The sequence below is a fragment of the Melospiza melodia genome, chromosome 11, assembly GCF_035770615.1.
Source record: "Melospiza melodia melodia isolate bMelMel2 chromosome 11, bMelMel2.pri, whole genome shotgun sequence".
NCBI classification, from domain to species: Eukaryota; Metazoa; Chordata; class Aves; order Passeriformes; family Passerellidae; genus Melospiza; species Melospiza melodia.
In genome coordinates this window covers 4,082,539-4,101,836 of record NC_086204.1, presented here as the reverse complement: position 1 = coordinate 4,101,836, position 19,298 = coordinate 4,082,539, and the positions used below count along the sequence as shown (strand labels likewise).

At 44.4% G+C, this 19,298-nt stretch overlaps 1 protein-coding gene across 1 annotated transcript in view; it reads right to left on the bottom strand.

The window, feature by feature from the left end:
* ACBD6 (acyl-CoA binding domain containing 6) overlaps positions 1–19,298 on the bottom strand; it is an 84,641-nt gene that overhangs the window by 48,039 nt on the left and 17,304 nt on the right. The window contains exon 4 of the mRNA XM_063165369.1: positions 9,228–9,313. Coding sequence (XP_063021439.1) covers positions 9,228–9,313 — 86 coding nt within the window. The remainder of the gene's footprint in view (positions 1–9,227; positions 9,314–19,298) is intronic.

Here is a 19,298-nt window from a genome sequence, read left to right as displayed (position 1 = left end):
CACCCACCCTGGACAGAGGCCACCAACATGGCTTGGAGAGAACAGCAGGACAAACAGGACACCTGCAGAACAATCTGTCCCTGGCTAAACACATCTTGGATCCTGGATACAGCACCAGCCAGGGCTCTGCTTGCAGGCAGAAAGATCAAATGATGGTGTCACAGGTGCTGGAGTCACACCTACAGATCCTCCTACAGCTAAAAGCAATATTCTGCCTTCAGACACAGCAGAACTTCCATCTTACCTGCCAAACACCTCTAATGAAGTTAAGGCCTTTCACAGATTCTTACAAGAATAATACCTTTAGGCATAAGTACAGAGATACCACTGTGCTGCTAGCAGGGAATAAAGACAAGAGGCCATTGGTTTTCCAGAAGTAAGCCAAAAAGACCACATAATCCTCTCTCTTTCCAGTTTCCAGATGAAAACCATGGTTCAAATGAGCCCATCAGCATTGCTATGGGACTTGGCAGCTTCACAAGAGTTCAACACAGAGTTGTTGCCTCACATGACATCCCCAGTTTTCAATCACCTTAACTAAAGACCTTCTAGAGCTGGTCAGACCCTGTAAGGAGCTCAGTCTGCTGTGGGCAGGAGAAATTCAACAGGGAAATTTGAGAACTGATCCCCTGGTGTTAAAAGGCAACAACAGCATTTCTGTTCATCTGCATTGCTCTGGAACTTGCAGGCTGAAGAACTCTGGGAAGGAAAAGTAAAATCTAGATAACATTGGCATTTCTGAGCAATGGGTTACAAACAAAAAGTGACACTTTCCAACCTGTAGTCCCCCAAAAATGAAATGCCAGCAAGGCCATGTCCATGCAGAGCAGAGCACCATGATCCAGTTTTGACTTTGTCTTTTATTGTTATGTATCTTGCTTGCTGAGATACAGTCTGATTCTTCACACCTCAAGCATCTGTGTCCTGCCAGGGTGCCAGAATAAGGTGGGAAAAAGCACTGATACTTGCTCCAGTGGCAGATCACTGCTTTCTCCAAAGAATTCACTTCCTCTGCCCTCCCTCCCTCTCACCTTGCTGCCTCAGCAGCACTGTTCTCCAGCACATCACCCCTACCCTTTGTACACAGGCAGAGACACCTGAGCTGCACCTTTCTAGTGAAGAGCTGGGAGCCACACAGGATTCCACACTCTGTGTTTAGGCCTAAGGACATTACAGGAACCTCCCAGTTTCTTGACTAGTTTGTCATGAACTCATTCCTTGGAGGTCCTGCCTGTTACACATAAACTCCAGGGAAACAGATCACTGAATTCTTTAAATGCAATTACCTTGAATTCCAGGAAAAAAGAATCCCACAGTGGGATTAGAAAAGGCAAAAGCTTACACTGCTCGAGATGGAGCTTGACAGACTCATGATGGAGGTCACAAGCCATGCCTGCCCCTGCTAACAAGGGCTGCTGTGATATGCTGGGAAGTCCCTCCAGTCCTGCCTTGTTAGTCCAACCTCTCCAGCACAGCCCTGGCTGCCCACAGCAGCTTTTGGGGAGAAGCTGCTTTTCAAACAATCCTGTACAGGAACTTGGCTCCCCACTGCACAGCCACACCTCCCTCATTTATTACAGATCACTCTTTCTTCAGAACACCAAAGCAAACGCCAATCCCCTCTCACTAGAGAGGCTCAAAACCATCCCCAGGTACTCCTGGGTGATTTTCCATGTCACACCCATGAGCTGTGCCCTTCCCTCCCTGGCAGTGATGCCACCTGGTCATTCCACGTGCTGCAGAGCCCTGACAGAGCTCACAGAGCAGCACCAGAGGCACCAGCAGGGATGTGGCAGCCACAAAGCACCTGACTGTGCTCCACAGAGAGCATCCATGGGGTCTGTGCCAGCAGAGAGGGCACAGCAACCCTGACCTACCACAACCAGCCCACTTTCCCACCACAGCCTCCAGACAGGACTTTTAATGTCTTTTCCCGAGGATATTACTGTCTGTAAGGGGAAAATGACCTGACAAAGCTATTTGGATATGATTTAGTTTTCTGGAATAACCAACTCTGCAAATGCTCTATATATCCCCATTCCAAAAAACCACTTTTCTTTCAGAAGTGTCCACAATGGAATTAATCCAGAATACCAATTTCCCCACCTAAAGATAAGGTTTCGGGAAATTTCGTTCTTCTGCTCTGCATTTATTTCTCAATCTTTAAACCATTCCTTTGCTCCCTGATGCCCTCCTTAAAAATTATGTATTATATAATATATATAATATATATATGCATATATTATATCCAACTTTGCTATAAATATTAACAAAGAAACAAGCCCTTTCCATTCACAATGAGAACATTTTAACTACATATAAAGTAATCATATGAAGCTGCACTCCAGACATTTAAAACAATCTGATCCAGCTAAAGCCAGGAAGGGAAACTGAGGAAAGAGCTCAGAGGAGTTAAACCCAGTTTTTGGAGGGACCAATACTAGGGAAGACATTCTTCTTGAATGGTGTGAATGGAATAATGATGAGTTACTGTTATTTGCTGACTTTGCATTGAAACCACACAGTGCAAATAAGAAACACAGCTTGAAAACTTGGCAACTCTGTTTTTTCCCTTCCTTTATTTTATGTGTGTGAATGTGTATATAATAATACCTCCACTGTAGTAGGTACAGGAAAAGAAAAAGGATGTGATGATTTTATCAGACCTGTTCCTAGCAGGAATTCACTCTTCATAAAACTGGTAAGAGTCAGCAGCAAGGTCCAGAAAGTGGTAGAAACAGGCAAAACCAGGCATAAACATGTGAGAAATACAGGAGTGACAGTGCAAAGACATGCTTAGATCATGTTATGGGGGAGAGAACCCACAGCATTTCCATCAGTACTTTCAGAAAAATCTCAATTTACATAAAAAATACAGTATTCAGGACATCTTCAGATGAGAAACACCATGAAACTCAGCCTAATGGAGATGTGCACAATAATGCAAAACCTGTAGCTAAAAGGAAGATTTGGACACAATTTTCTTTCCATGTCAAATTGCTGAGATAAAAAGGAGTCTTCAAATCAGGAAGCACCTGAGTGTCAGTAGAGGCTGGTGGAGTTTTTATATCTATTTCCTGAGGACAGCCAGAGGGTTCCTCTTCTCCCTTGCTGATGGCCCCCAAAGCTATTTCCTTGTGCTCTCCCCGCTTCCCAGTAAGAGCCAGCAATTCTGAATTAAAGACGAGTTGAAGCATACCTGTTGCCTGCAAATAACACATGGGCAGCTTTTTCCATCCTTGAATTAAAGGATTTGGAACAACTTAAACCAAGTCATCTCTCCCCAGGCTTAGAAGGCTTTGCAAGCTTTCTCTATAGGCTGTCCAAAACACACGTGTTGAACCAACACGTTTAAAACAACTCATAGAAAAGATGTGCTGCCAGTTGATAATTTCCTTCTTATCTGGAGTCCTGTAAAATTCCTTGCTTGGTAAACAGCACCAAGGCTGCTACTGAAAAGGGCAAAGAAGAGATTTGAAAATCCCATTATTTTACCCTTGTGCAGAGAACACCCTCCAGGTTTGCTCTGTCCTCTTCCTCCCGCTCTGCGCGTTACCTCCAGCACAAAGCTCGGGGCAGAGGAGTGAGGCCAGGCTCTACTCTGGGCATCCTCTCCCGTTTTCCTGGGGCTGCTCCAAGGCACATCCCAGTGGATTTGCAGTGGAGTGGCCCTGGGTGCCTCTAACAGGTGGCTTGGCCCGTGTGCTTGGCACGGCTCGGCACGGCTCCGCTCGGCACAGCAGCGGAGCGGAACAGGACGCGTGTGGGGAGCGAGAGGAGCTCACAACACTTGCTGTTTATGGCAGGGCCCCGGGCCCCCCAAGGGAGCCATTTTCACATAATCTATAATTATCTCTTCGCTTTAATCGCCTCGTCACTTCGGAGGCTCTCCTGGGCACAGGAAGAGGAAAAGCTCATTAACTGAACCTTTTCTCCTCTCTCCAGCCACCCATAGCTTTTAATTGCTTGGTGTTGTTATTATCTATCAGTGCAACTGGGATCATTTTCATAAGAAAGGGTGGTGGGAGGGAGGGAGGCAGGAGCAGGTCCCTGAGGTACGCTCCACACACAAACCTTTGCTTTCTCAATTATTTATGCCAGCTGAGGTTTTACAAATTGAATAAATCCATAACTCAAGTTTATTTTGAGCCGGCAGGCCGTCCCGAGGGAAGTGTTGCCCACTTGCAGGCACACTCATGTGCCATCCCTCGGAGAGCCACCGGGACACGGCGGGACATGTGTCATCCAATTCCCCAGCCACCACACGGCACAGGAGGCACCTGGGAAAACCCAGAGGGGGAGCCACCAAAGGAGGATGTGCTCTCCAAAGGGAAGGCAGGCCTGAGCCCTTTGCACAACAAAGCAAAGCCCCAAAGGTCACTGCTCTGGGGGCAGTAAAAAGAGGTGCAGCAATAAACTTGGCAATCATCTTAAAGTCAAAAGATTGGTCTGCTGAACATCACCATGAGAGCACCCCTTTGTAAGCAACACTGACCTGAAAAACCCCAAGTCCCAGCTGCCAGGACCCACAGGTGTTTTGCTTGAGCACACCGTGGACTCCACAGAACGAGGAAAGCCCTTCCACAAGGATTGCACAGCCCAGCAGTTATGTGAGTAACACATCTGTGGCATGCACCACACCAGCCCATAATTCCCAACACAGATGCCACATCTCTGCAGCTTCAGACTCACTTCCAGTGCTGGTGTTCCCAAAAGTAGGGCTGGAGGGAGATAACAATACCCCAACCGTGCTCTGGAGCACTGGGCTCATCCCAAAAACCATCGCCGCTCTGAAGCGGCATCCTTGCAATGGATGCTGGAAGCAGCTCTTTAAAATTCAGCAGCCTTTGTGCCTGACCACATGCAGCGACCTCTGGTATTTTCTGCCAAAACAGTTCATTTGTCTCACACAACAACTAATCAATTCCCAGGGCCATCCATCACGGGGGCTCGCACGAGCCGGCCCGGCAGCGGGACCAGATGGCGGCTGCGTTAGTGGGATTAATACAATTCTGATGGATTGCACGGCAGCAGGCAGCTCCTGCACACACCAGGGGTGCCTGCTCCACACCCACACCCTAAATGTTTGCCCCACTCATGACTGGGGTTGCTCCCAAATGTCTGGGGAAGGGTGGTAGTTTGGACCAGAAAAGGGGTTTTCAGCATCCCTCTGGATGGAAGGAGTAAAACAGCTCAGGGAGGTCTCGGTGCTGACTGGCAGGTGTCATTCCCATCCTGGCATGCCAAGGTCCTGGGGGAGCAGCTCGTGGCAGAGTGCAGGAGGGCTCCTCCACGGACATTTGGCAATGTTATTTCTCATTCTCCACCTGCCAAATCAATGTATTTGTTTCCTGAAAATACTTATAAAATGCCTACTCCTTGCCCCGGCTTAAAAAAAACCCTGAAAAATTAAGGTGGATTTCCAAGGCTGTGGTATTTTTGGCACAGCTCTCAGATTGTGTCTTGGATGAGATTTATACTGGTAACACATCAGTCAACCTCAGATCACTGGTCATTTCCCAGGTTTGTGAAACTCCAATTATAGTGCCTCGATCATGAAAGAACTCCACTACTACAGCTTTGTTCTGGTAATAAGACCAGAAAAGGGACATAAAGCTTTATGTAGCAGTAAAAAACCCCAAACCACCACTATACCCAGCCTGAAATCACTGATGTTGTCTAAATTTTTCCTTCCAAGGGAACCTCCAAGTCCCATCATCAGTCAGCAGCATGCAGGATTTTATGCAATGCCTGAGGGGAGATAAGTGATTTGCAGAGAAACCCAGAGGCAGAGCACTATGCTAATCCATCCTGCAACTGCTCCCCATTACTCACTAGGGGTACTTGAGCTCTTTATTGCCAGGGTTTATTAATGACTCCTAATTGATGACCAGTGCCCAGTACCCCAAAGTAAATAACTGCTATGCCTCATTAGCTCAAGAGACCTTCTCCTGATTTGAGGGCTGATCTATGAACACACAAATTGCACTGATTTACCCGAATCTCCTTCTAAATTGATTTAATTAGATCGCTATAACCTGTTTCTGTGGATGCTCTTGAATTTATTTGGAATCAGTGCAATGCACTGTGAGCCAGACTGACCATTTTTCTATCTTGTTCTCAATTAGAAACATTTGAGATAATTAGTGATAAGGAAAAAAAGTGGCCCTGGCACCACCAGAGTTCCTCCTACTGCTGATCCACTTTAGGGCAGGGTATGGTAACTTCACTTTGCCCATCATTTACAGATCTGCATCCTAAACCCCAAGCATTTCATTCCACAAAAGGAATGTAAGCATTATTTAAGAATCATTTTAGACACTCAGTTTGAAATCAATGGCACTGCTGCTTTGTTGCTAACTACTGCTGATGGCAAATGAGGGGTTTATTCTATTTCAAACATTCTATTCTATTCTATTCTATTCTATTCTATTCTATTCTATTCTATTCTATTCTATTCTATTCTATTCTATTCTATTCTATTCTATTCTATTCTATTCTATTCTATTCCTCTCCCCTTCATACTAACAGCAACAGCTTGGAGGGCTTTAAAATTGTTTGATAAATTGTTCAAAAGGTTCTGGTAAAGAATGAAACAAGTGAACCTGCTTAGGTGACCCTTCAAAACTCTGCACCTGCATTCTTGTCTCTCTCCTGGTGCAAGCTGAGGTCCAGATAAATCAGCAGCCTTTTCCTGCCTTTGGATCAGCAGAATCCTAAAGGGCACAGGGAAGGCTGTGTTTGGCAGAGTAATACCTGCTGAAAAATTGCTTCCAGCAGTCTGTCTGGACTCAGGGCTGATGAAGACTCGAGTTTTAGCTTTTAGTACACAAAATAAGGGGGTTTTCTTAGTTATTCTGGGCTTCTTTAGTGATCCTCTAACAAGAAAATACTTATCCTATCAACGGCACTGGGAAACAAACTGAAGTGGTTTGATTTCTATTCAAATTTTTGCAAGCTTGTTGGACCCACTAAGGACAACTGAGTCAATAAAAGAGTCTGCACCAAAGTTTCTTTTCTCAGATAGCAGGTTTTGAGGGAGCACACACACACACACTGGACTGACAGCACGGGACTTACCCAGAGCTATCAATGTGTTAAAGCTTATCTTGGCTCAAGCTGATTAGTCTTCTTTCCCCTTAAAATTTTTCATGTTCTTCCTCTACAGAAAATGCCTTATTTTTTTATGATAACATTCTGGTTTATGTGGTATTATTGAATGCTAAGCTTATGTTTTTCTAAGTAATCACTCACAGCCTCACAAAAGTCACCCTTCTCTACAGCTATGGAACCAAAACCTGCTCTAGACAAACCTGGACACCAAACCTAATGTTTAGAGCCACTCTCTCTTTGGTTTACCTCCCTGCAGGTTTGGTACCAGAGGAATTTTGCTGTTTAAGGCTATGCTTTTATGAGTGGAATTACCACACTAGAGATGTCCCTATACTTGCATGTTTATTCCCTGTTTCAGGAAGGGAATGAACAGTAGACAAAAGAACCAGGAAATGTGAAGCTGTCCAGCTCTGGGGATAGATTATGGTGACACTTGCTCATTCCTGTCTTGCAAGGAAGACACTGATGCCTGGCAGTCAAACTGAGCTAATGTTTCCACTCTGCCAGCACAGTCAGGACACTTCATTCAACAAATTCCAGGAGAATCACCCTATTCCAGCTGTGTGGGAGACTGTACCTGCCTACAGCCTCATTTGTAAGGACAGCTGTGCTAAACAAACAGCACCTATGTTCCTCATGGTATGTTTGGAAAAATGTATTTGCAGCTGTACTTTTGGAAATAAAAACAAACAAATGAAAAGATTTAGGCTGGTCAAGTCAACCAGAGCAAACTCTGTTTTTCTGTACATTATTCTGCATTTCAAACCCAAGAAAGGGCATAGGCAGCACTTGGGATAACCAAGACTCTCACAGCTCTGTGGGGATTTGATCTACCTCTATGAGGAGAGCTTGAACAGGATTTAAAGCACAAAGTCAAACTGTGAGATCAAGGATATTGGCTGAGACCTGCACTGATGGAGCAGGGACAAAAAAGGAGCTGGTGGTCAGCAGAAGTGCCATTCCTCAGTGTGTTAAACCAAGGTCACACCTGCCCACCTCTGCTCAAGGGCCAGGGCAAGTGAAAGATGTGCTGGCTCTCCATGCAAGGGGAGGAAGCTGTTCCTGGCCAAGGCCTCCCTTCCACTCCACTCCAAAGTGGATTGCAATCCCCAGGGAAATGCCTGCATTGCTGCCAAGCACACATCTGCCACCCTGCCTGCTTGCAACAGCTGCCTCCATTCCTACCTGAGCTCTTTGCAAAGGCTCCAAGCCACCTGATCAACATTTCTGTTCCTTGGTTTGTGACAACAAGTCAAAGAAATGCTGTGCTAGAGTTTTAACTCGTTAGGTAAGTTCTCAGCTGGAGACTGCATGTTGAGAAATCAGTGCTCACATTTCCTGGATGCAAAAAGATGCAAGACATTCATTAAAAAATGGGATCATACACATGTAAATGGGTGACTACATGATGGGAAACACTGTCAAAAATTTAGTCTTCTCTGACTGTTCATTTTAACTAAAACTATGATACAGTATTCTAAAATTTCCCCCACAAAATCATTTAGGTATTGGATTTTAATATTATACCCATAATTAGTAGTCTGGAACAGCAAAAAAATGAACTAAACAAAAACCATCCAGGTGTCCTTATTCAGTAGCTAATGTCACTTATTACTTGCACTTTGACAATTTTAAGTAGCAGCCACTCTAGTTCAGTAAATGCAGAGCTGGCTTTTCTAACTGCAGAGCCTAGGAAAAAATTAATTTGATATAAGGCACAAACTGTCCCTGAAGGCAAACATTGTCCAACACTAAAACCTTCACTGAACAGTCCCTAATGAATGTATTGGTAAAGAAATAACTATTTGGAAAAGGTAGTGCCTGAATAGCTTTCTATTAAAAATATCCAATATTGCCTTTTTTTTAAAGCCATATAACTGAAAAATGGGAAGCCTTGCCCTTCCCCCACATCTTGTGCTAAGGAAAGGTTACTACCTGGCAATGATACAGGCAGATATTGATTTAAATGATTATGGACCTGAAAAGTTCTTTCCTGTCATTTATTATCCTGTTGTAGTTGCCACCACACTTGTGCAATATTAAAAAAAAAAAAAGCTTAAAAAAAGACATTAGAAAAACACAGTTTTTATCCAAATTCCAGCACAGATAATCACCTGATTATTTCTTCTTCTTGATATAATGAGCTGATGACTGGGCCTCCAAATACAGTTTTGCTTTCCTTTCCCCTCTTCTCTGGTGTCTGAAAGAAAAAGAAAGATTGGTCCAGCATCCTGGCTCCCATCATATTCCCAACTCTCATTCCCAGCCCTGGCCCCTCAGGACCCAAAAGCTGAGCCTCTGTGAGGCAGCATAATATTCTGTTACTAGATTGCAAAGCTTGCCTTTATAAATCTATTTAATATAGATTTAAAATTAAATTTTATAATGGGCAGCATTTCCAAATGATTTACTCCCAGGAACTCTAGGATTCTGAATGATTCCCACCATAATAGAAATGAACAATTAGAACAATGATTGATCGATACGGAGCCCCAGGCCTACCTTTTCAAAAAACCATCCTGCAGCCTGGGATCTTCAATTGCCTGACTTCACATTGATGCCAGACTTTCAGCAGGGGGAAGTGCCTGCTGTCTGAAAGCCTGACCCAATCAGGGGGTGCAGGGAACCACAAACCCCAACTCTTCCATGGCATTAAGTATTTCGGTTTTCAGATAAGCAGCCAAAACTGGTTTGGAATTTGCAGCAGCAATTCCTTACAAAAATCAGCCCATTCATTGCAACTTGCTGCTGCCAGTGGACAGGTCTGAGGCTTTCTGTGATGGCAGGGTCACACCTAGGGTGAAAAAGATCAGGAGCAAAGTCCCAGCCTCTTGCAGCTTCTCTGTAGCTGCAACACACAGAATCACAGAAACCTGGAATGATTTGGGTTGGAAAGGACCTTAAAAATCATCTACTTTCACTCTCCTGTCATGAGCAGGGACACCTTCTGCTGGACCAGGGTGCTCCAAGCCCTGTCCAGCCTGGCCAGGAACACCACCAGGGATCCAGGGGCAGCCACAGCTTCCCTGGGCATCCTGTGCCAGGGTTTCCCCACCCTCACAGGGGAGAATTTTTTTCTGACATCTAATCTAAACCTTCTCTCTTTCAATTTGAAGTCATTCCCCCTTGTCCTGTCACTCCAGCCATTGTAAATAATCTTTCTTCAGGTACTGTAAGGCCACAGTTAGATCACCCCAAAGCTTTTTCTTGTCCAGGCTGAACAATCCCAGTTCTCTCAGCCTTTCCTCATAGGAGAGGTGTTCCATCCCATCTCATCCCCTTCATTACACTCAAAAGCATTGCTGTACCATCAGAATTCTGCTTAGAAAGATGTTGATTAAAAAAAAAAATATATATACTTTTGCCTTTCTTCCTGCTCCTCAGGCTGCTTTTGTTTTAAATCAATGTACTAGCTCCCCATAATACATTCACTTTTACATTCTGCCCAGCTTGAGCCAACCAGTTCCACCTTTCAGTTCTGTACCAACCCAAAACCATTACATTAGATTTGCAGATATTACAAACTTCTTGATAAGAATACATGGAAAGGAAATTGGCTTTGAAAACTATTCCATGGCAAGTAGGCTCTCTCTAATTTAGAGCAGAAAGTGACATGAAGCTCTCCTTCTTCAAGGCAAAGGGCTTCAGAGTCTTAACAGTGCAGTGCCCCTCTTAAAAAATTATTTAGCAGAGAAACTTACTGTCCATCAATTACTTGGATTCCACTAATAAAATAAAATTAATTTCAGATCACCTGAAAGTGCACAGAAGAGTTATTCCTATACAATGAAGCTACACTTACTATTACTCTATCCTGTTTGATACTGAGGGATGATGGGCATTCAATCAGTGTCAGAAACTGTAAAAAATTTTTAATCTATTTATCTCTGGCTACTCTACTTCTTGGTTGCTGCTTTTTTTCCAGGTCAGAAAAAACATTTGAAAAAATACATTTAATCTTTCTAGAGGCAGAAATTGTTAAAAAAAAGATTTCTAGGATTAAGTTCACCTTCTTTGCACAACGAATGCATTTCTACCAAAGATTAATCACGTTGATTGAGTACACATAAGGTCATCAGAAAACTTAGTGATAAAGGCTCTCCCAAAAACACTCAGGCAAAAACTTCTCTGGTTTTTAATCCATATACAAGTTACTTTGTCCAAGTAGCTTTTATCTCGTCTCTTTCACACAGAAATAGGTAATTCAATATTCAATTTATGAATGTTGAAACAAGCTTATTCCATCACAATCCTTGATATGCAGAACAAATTTCCGAAGAAGGTCCAGGAAAAAAAAATCTGTTTTCTCAGTATTTAGCCATGAAGACAGAGACAAGGCTCCACCTTTCATCCTCAGGGGGCTTTCAAAGGGGAATGTGTCCAGGCTTCCCAAAGAGTTAACTCTGCTGCAGCACAGACACAAACTGGTTTCTTTCCAGCTGCCTTTGACAACCTGCCTGTCCATGAGCTCATTGCCCACTTCCAAAATCCTTGCTGCCCAGCCTGCCAGAACTTCCACACAATATCTGAGCATGATGTTCCAAACTCAGTGACACAAAAAGTGGAGCAAGAAGCAGCAGCTCCCTCCAAATCACGTCACAGCTACTGACAGCACTGACAAGAACTGGTGTTTTTATTTGTTCTTCATCCTGGCTGAAGGGATCAGTAATGCCCTTTTCCTTCTTAAATCTTTTGAAATTTTTACAGCAAAAGAGAGCTTTTAGAGCTGCTTATATGCAGGTAATGACTCATGAATTTAAAGTCACATTACCCCGCAAACCACAATGAAATTAAGAACTGACACTGCAAATTTCCTGTCTCCTCTGTTAAAAAGGCACTAATAATTAACTATGTGGCTCTCAATTAAGCCAGCTCCATTTCTTTCACTGCTGGCAGAGCTGTCCAGAAGCACTGCAGATGCACATGGAACTAATAATAGTTCAGGAATAGCATGATCCAGGGCTTCCATAATTTGGAACCTGAACCCAAGAGAGATGACAGCAGGAGCAGCCACTTTTGGACTGTGCAGGAGAGGTGCTGTAGGAAAGGCAAAATTGCTGTGGACTCAGTAAGGACAGGACATTGCTCTTAAAATGCCAGTTAAAAACTGTGGGAATAAAGAGGAATTTGTGACAGAACATAAAGACATCTTGGAGGATTGCCCTTGTGTGCCAAGCACAGGCAGTGGCATATAAGAAACAGGGGAAAAGATGATAGAGAAATAGAGAAGTGTAAGATATGTCTTAAACAGTGAAATTTCTCATATTTTCCTCTTGCCCACTGATTCTTGTCGCTGGTGTACAATTGAGGCTGATGTCAAAGTCACTGGTCCTGTGGCAGTTACCTTTGGTGGGCGGGTCTGGCTGGCCAAAACCAGCATCAATCACAGGCAAACCTGGGCTGGGCATGCAGCAAACAGAACTCCTGAGGAGACATCTTCTACCCCCCGACTCCAGATGGGCTCAGGGACTGGCACAGGGAACTCCACCAAGCCCAGAACTGTCCTTCTCAAATGTCACCAGGAATGCCAGGAGAAAAGGCACCCTCCTCCAGGAACAGACAGTGGAGCTCCTCATGCCTGCCTCAGTGCCCTGGGTCTGTCAATAACAGCCCGGCTGATCCAAGGGACAATGGCATCCTGGCTGGCTGTCACTGGCAATGCTGCTCCAGGCAGCCTCAAAGCCTGACAACCACTTTCAGAACAGAATGGAAATACAGGGACTAATATTTGCTAACATCATTAATTCTTTTTTTCTTCCCCACTCCCCCTTCTTCCTTTATCCACCATGTCAAGATGTATACTTTTAAATTGTTGTCAGCCATAAAACAGACGTCGTGTCCCAGTTCAGAGGTTAACATATAATGACAGACACATTAAAAACCCTGTCCAGTGCCTCACTGAAAATTTCAGCTCCATCTTCTCTTCAACAAGACAGTGGCTCAAACTCACTTATAAGCTTTAACAACATTAAAGCCTAATCATGATTGAAAAATAAAGGAGAAAGAGAAGATGGTTTTATCATACTAAGCATTATGGAAATGCAAAACAATTAGAGACAAACATTTTCTTTGTGAGGGTTTTGTCACAAAACTCTCCCATGATGGCAATAAGATCAGTTTTTCCTTTGGCATTTTTGGGGAGTGGGATGAAAATTATCATTTAAGAGAAGGAGCAGGAGTTTCCTGACGGGGGTTGGTTTGGTGGGTCACTCTCTTGCCCTATCCCTGAAGACAGGACAGGGATGGATTGTTTTTCATTTCCACACCCAAGCTTTGTTCCAATCTACACAAAACAAGCTACAACAGATTTAACAAGATGGCAAATTCATGGGTCCTCCCAATGACCCACTTCAAGCTGGAGAGGCAGAAGTAGCTATAGATATGCAAATGGACCCACTTTCAGTGATTAGCTGGGATGGAACAGGACACAGCTATTTACATGCAGGGCAAGGGACTCCTAATTCTGACAGAAGGAAGGTACAAAGAAGTCCTACAGAAATACTACAAAACAGCAGGAACAGCACGAGTTTCAGTAAAGCCTTTAAAAAAATGAAAGACTATAATTTCCAGTTAACAGAAGAGCTAGGTCCCATGGGTTAAATGTAGGGCATCTCAGTTTTACCCAGAGCAACATGGGAACTCTGCCTGGCTGGTTCTGCATGCCCAGACACCCAGCAAACGTTATTTGGCAAGGCACGTGGCTCTGCTGCACTGCACATCTATAACCCCCCCCAATTCCCTCACATCTCACTCTGGCTTTTCTCCACACCCAAAACCTTTAAATAACTTCTCATAAAAACATATTTAATAAGAAGAGAACGCCATCAGAAAAAAAAAAAAAAAAAAGGTTAATCTCATCAAAATACTTATCTTCAAAGTTATCCTGGCCAATGCCTTAAAATGGTCAATACTGAGGTTTCTCAGCACCAGGCACCTTGGAAACAGAAAAGTGAGACAACTTAAACAAGAGTGATGCATCAGGATCTCACACCTGAGCCACCACACTGCTTGGAAGAAGTTTGCACTACTTATTGTATTATTTTCCTCCTCCTCTGAGGCTGATGCAGCTGGAGCCAGAGCAGCAGTTGTATCCAGCTTTGTGGGATGCAGACAAGGAATATTCCTAAAAAACCGACTCCACTCAAAGCTTCTCAAGCATTTCAATGCATGGTGCAGATTCCAATCTGCATTTGTGCTGCACAATTCACCTTTCTCCAGCTCTCCTGCTCCTCCAGGGCAGGTGTCAGCCTGGCACATTCCCTGCCCTTCCTGCATGGGCAGCACAGAACCCAGCCCTGGGCACAGGGACACATCACCCTGCTCTGTACCTGTCTGCAAGGCGCACACGCAGCAGCAGACTGGTGAAACACTCTCTTGGCAGGAATGTGGCAGCCTTCAGCAGCCACCAAGATCTGTCAGGGCCTTTCAAAGTGCTGCAGGGCTCCGAAATGCAACCAAGGGTCCTGAGCCACCAAGCCTGGAGGAGCTGCAGTTGCTGGATTGTCAGAACCCAGGGATTGTCAGAACCCAGGGCATCCCTCTGGCTGTCCTGAGCAGCCAAGACCCTGCCAGGGGTCTCAGAAACCCTGGCACAGAGCCCAGAATGCCTGTGGGTTTGATTATGACCCATGGAGCAAGTTACCAACCTTGTATGAAGATCAGCAGGCCACAACAGTTTAAGTAGAATATTAGTGAAGTTATCATGGGGTGGAAAAGTAGATTTTAGGGTTTTTGGTATGGGGCTTCAAGAGGCAAGATGGAGGGATCTGAGTGTGTCCAGCCTTTCTCCTTCTTCTTGGCCTCCATCTTCTGCTGTGATGTTGGCACTTACAGACTGGTTTAGAATAGAAGCTCACTGTCTAACATAAGTGATAGGTATTGGGAAGTAATTGTAAATATTGTACAGGTAGTTTTTAGTATAAAGACTTAACACCACCCCGGGGGCAGACAGAATGCTTCGTACTGTCTTGCTGAGCTGACCTCGGCAGGGCAGGGCAGGAGAAAATTTTTTATAGATAGGACACAATAAACAACCTTGAGACCGAGAAATGAAGAGCTCTGACCCCTTCTTCAAGCGCTGGGCTGGGAAAAGAGACTTTCTAACTTTTCCCAGGGTCACTCTGACCAGTGAGAGATCCCGACACTGGATGCTCAGAGAGATCTGCTTGGCAGGGGAAGGAGAAACCCTGGCCCATGTCCCAGCTCCCCCAACTACACCTGGGAGGTGTAGGAACTCCAGCCTGTTGTTATGGCAGGACAGGTGATGTGCTGGAGCCCTGTCAGGCTCACAGGAAGGTACCAGTAAATCCCTGACATGTGCTGATTGAATTGTAATTAAGCTGCTATAGTCTCAGGTGAGAAATTTTACAGAAGACACTTCAGACCCAAGAGCAGACCTGCTCTGCTGGCCACCACGTTCCCCTAATGCTCTGGATTAACATTTCTCTATTTGAGGAGTGAGGATTATTGGGGAGACAACAAGAAAATGCAAACTCTCCTAAAGTTTCAGACAGTCGCCCCCCTCCTCTCCGTGTGTGCCACGGCCCGGCCATCCCCCTGGGAAGGGAACTTGGGCAGAGACTAATTGTATTTGACAGCAGCAATTACACACAAGGCTGGAGATTAGAAGCTCGTTAATTGCGTGTGCCATAATTGCTGCCGTCTTTTCCTTTGCTAGCTGAGGCCAGTGCCAGGAGAAGCAAAGGGAGGAGGGTGCTCTGCCCCCCAAGCGCAGGTGGTCCGAAGATGAGAGCCCCGCGATGGGTTGGAGATGTCCCTTGTCCCCACACGCCGCGGGAGCTCCTGACCCCGGCACAATGCGGCTAACGAGCCGTGAAATGAGGACAAACAATGCTCCCTTCCAAAGGCATTTTCCACCTGTATCCTCCTGCCTCCGCAGCTCGGCTGAACTTCACGCTACCTGCAGCGGGAGCGAGGGGAAATGAATGTTAACCCTCTGGAAATATTAACCCTTTGGAGGTGATGCTGCCACAGGAAATACCGCTTTAACCGCTTATAAAATTAGGCGTTGTTTGACGTGGTTTAAATTCATCAAATCCTTCCTTCCTGACTAAGACACGAGCTCAGCATTTCTCGCTCTCTTTGCTGAGCACTGTAAGGCAGTAACAGCTATCGGTGGCCGGGGTCTATACACAAATCACAAACGGGACAGGACTGCTGGGAACGTGCCTTGAGCTGTTTGATTTTCCAGCATCACTCTCATTCCATGGTTATGACAATGGGAAGATGCCATCAGCTCACATCCCAGGCAGCACATTAAGAACTCAATGTTACAACTTATAAAGTAAGTTTTTTGACCAATCACACAAAGCAAAAGCACATTCACAGTGGTTTTATCCAACCACTATAAGCACAGGTACTTTTGGTTAAACAATGCTTGCTTATTTTGAATACAATACCTGCTTATAAGCCTTAAAACACAACGAGCTCCATTATTAAGCTTATAACTTCCTAATATCTCCCCATATTTTCTGCAGTTTAGGGAGTTATTCTATCAAGTCTTAATACACAGACCATTGTTCTAGTTGTCCTTACTTTTCTACTTCCTATATATTTTTTCTGCTGACCAATCTCATGCTTAGCTCCAATCCCAGCTCTGCTGTCTCTGAGGCTGCCTTTTGCAGCTTTTCCAAAACCCTCTGATTTTATGGATTCCTACAACACCCAAACAAGATACAAATCCCTCCTGGATGAGGACAGCCTCTGCAGAGCCACCCTTCACAAAAGGCTGCCGTACCCTCCACACCAGCCCTATTAATGACTGCCATAAACAGAATATTTTAATATTCCTCTCTCAACAATCCTCCTTGGCTCCCAGCAGCAGCTCGGCCCCAGCGTGCACATGACTCAGCACCTGGAGCCTTTTCAAGAGCCCACTGAGGATCTGAACAATCTGAGCAAACTGCCCGTGAAAAATGCCAGCACGGTGGGGTTGAGGTGTTTTTTTTTTTAATTTTTTTTTTTTGTTGTTTTAAATATTAAAGGGACAGTTTAGTTAATATTCCAATAATATCTACGTAAAGTTTTCCGGTTCTTTTAAATCTCCTCACAGAATTTCCCTTTAAAAAACACTATTTAAGACAGGGAAAATATTTTCCAGATTACAGTCAAAAAATAAAAACCAACATACTATAAGTAATGTCATAGTTAAATAGTGCTGTGATCTAAAGCAAAGCTTTGCAGATTACTCATTTAACTCTAACGACTTAATTAATAACTGCACCATAATCACAGTTGGAAATTAGTAGTAAAGACAGTCAGGGGAAGGGAAATAAATGTAAAATGTGTGATATAATTTTGAGCAAGTCTAATGCTTGCTAGGAGCTGTGATTTCATGACTCACTGTACACATTTTAGCATATGTGTGGAAGGAAATACTATGCTCAAAAAAAAAAAAAAAAGCCCTGAAGCAGTGGCTTCCCACGGTTTTTGGTTTGTGGAGCACTTTTTTTAAAAGGAAAAGCGGACATGGAGATGGAAAGCACAAGATCACCAGCAGGCTCCTTTCCTCACATTCCTTTCACGGGACTCTGCCAAAACTTGCATATTCCCAGTGCCTGCAGCCCAAAGGGTGAAGTGAGTGGTGTTGGTTGGACCCTTGCAGCATGAAGGAAACCAGGTCAGTCCTGGAGCAATCAATCCCTTCTGACCCATCACCTGTATGAAAATCCAGAGGGGAACAAGCTACAGACACAAGCACAGCCTGTACTGTAATTGTTGGGGGGTTGTCAATTTAATACAGGATATTTACAGAGATTTACACAGACATTTGTAGGAGCAGGAAATATATTCTGAGCCAAGCTGAACAACTCTATGGCTTGGGATGAAGCAGGTGCTCTGAAGCCTGAAAACTGAATGTAACCCTAGATTTTGACAAATAAAGGACATCAGCAGCCATCCTGTGCTTTCTGGAGTGACACTGGGCCAGGCATCACTGCAGAGCCAACATCCCCAGTGGTGAAAGGAGCAGCTCTGAGGCTGCTACAGCAGTGCCATGGACATTTGTTTCCCACAGCACATCTCAGTTGTGAAGGCAGAGGGTGGATTTATGAGGTCTGCAGGCACAGGAATGACAGAATGAAGAGATCTTCAGTGGTCCCAGGCAGGAACAAGGAGGTTTCCAAATGTACAGTGCAACCCCTTGGCAGGCTCAGCCAGAGGGATGCAGGATCTGGAACAGCCCCTTTGTGCTGAGCACTGGGGCTGTGCCTTTCCCTGCTTTGTGTGGGTTAGTTCAGCAAAAAGCACCTACAGGATGCTCCAGAGACCTTTGAGGAGTGCCACCTTTCCTTAAATAAGAGTCATTTGGTACAACAGTGTCCAAATATCCAAGTAGGAGACAATAGGTGCCCTTTTAAAGGAAAACTTTTTCCAGTCTAAGAGACAAATAGTGTTTACATGACATTAACCAACCTGTTAGTTAACATCCAAACAAAATCTTAATCTCCAGTAATTACACTCAATACTTCCTTGATATTTCCTGTAAAGAGCAAGCTAAACATAGCCACTTAACCTTTTCCTAATTCAAAAAGCAGTATTTTCACTAAAGAAACAGCTTACTTATACTATAGCTTATGATGTACACAAAACAATTACAGCTGGTTTCTCCTACCCAAAAGCATATGTTATTTTTAATTAACACACTCTGCATCTTAAACCAGCTTTTGCTCTGCCATGTGAAGCAGCAGGGTACACAGACCCTTCCTGTGTTTGAATACTTTCAAGTAAATGTTTGCAGCTCCACACTTAAACATCAATATATTACATATTCCACAGTAAGATAAACTTACAATTTCTACTCAAGTTCCTGAAATTTTTAAGAGCCTCTGACACAGCAAGCTGAGAGTCTTGCAACAGCTTCAATTACTTGGAAAAATCAGATTTTTTTGTAATTAGAGGTTGAGTCCTTCCCAATTTAAAGCAGTCAAGCTGCCTGCCCAGCCTGGTGGGTTGCTGGCAGAAATTTCAGGAGCAGGAGTTTCAGGAGCAGAGCAAGCAAGAGAGCAGCAGAACAAGTCCAAGCTCCCCTCTGGAACGTCCACCAAGTGCCACAAGCAGAGCAGTCAGTCCCTGCTCCTCCCACTCTCACTCACCACCTCACTTGGCTATCCCAAAAAAAGGCCTTTCTATGTTTCTGGGCACTCCAGGGAAACACTGAGATCCAG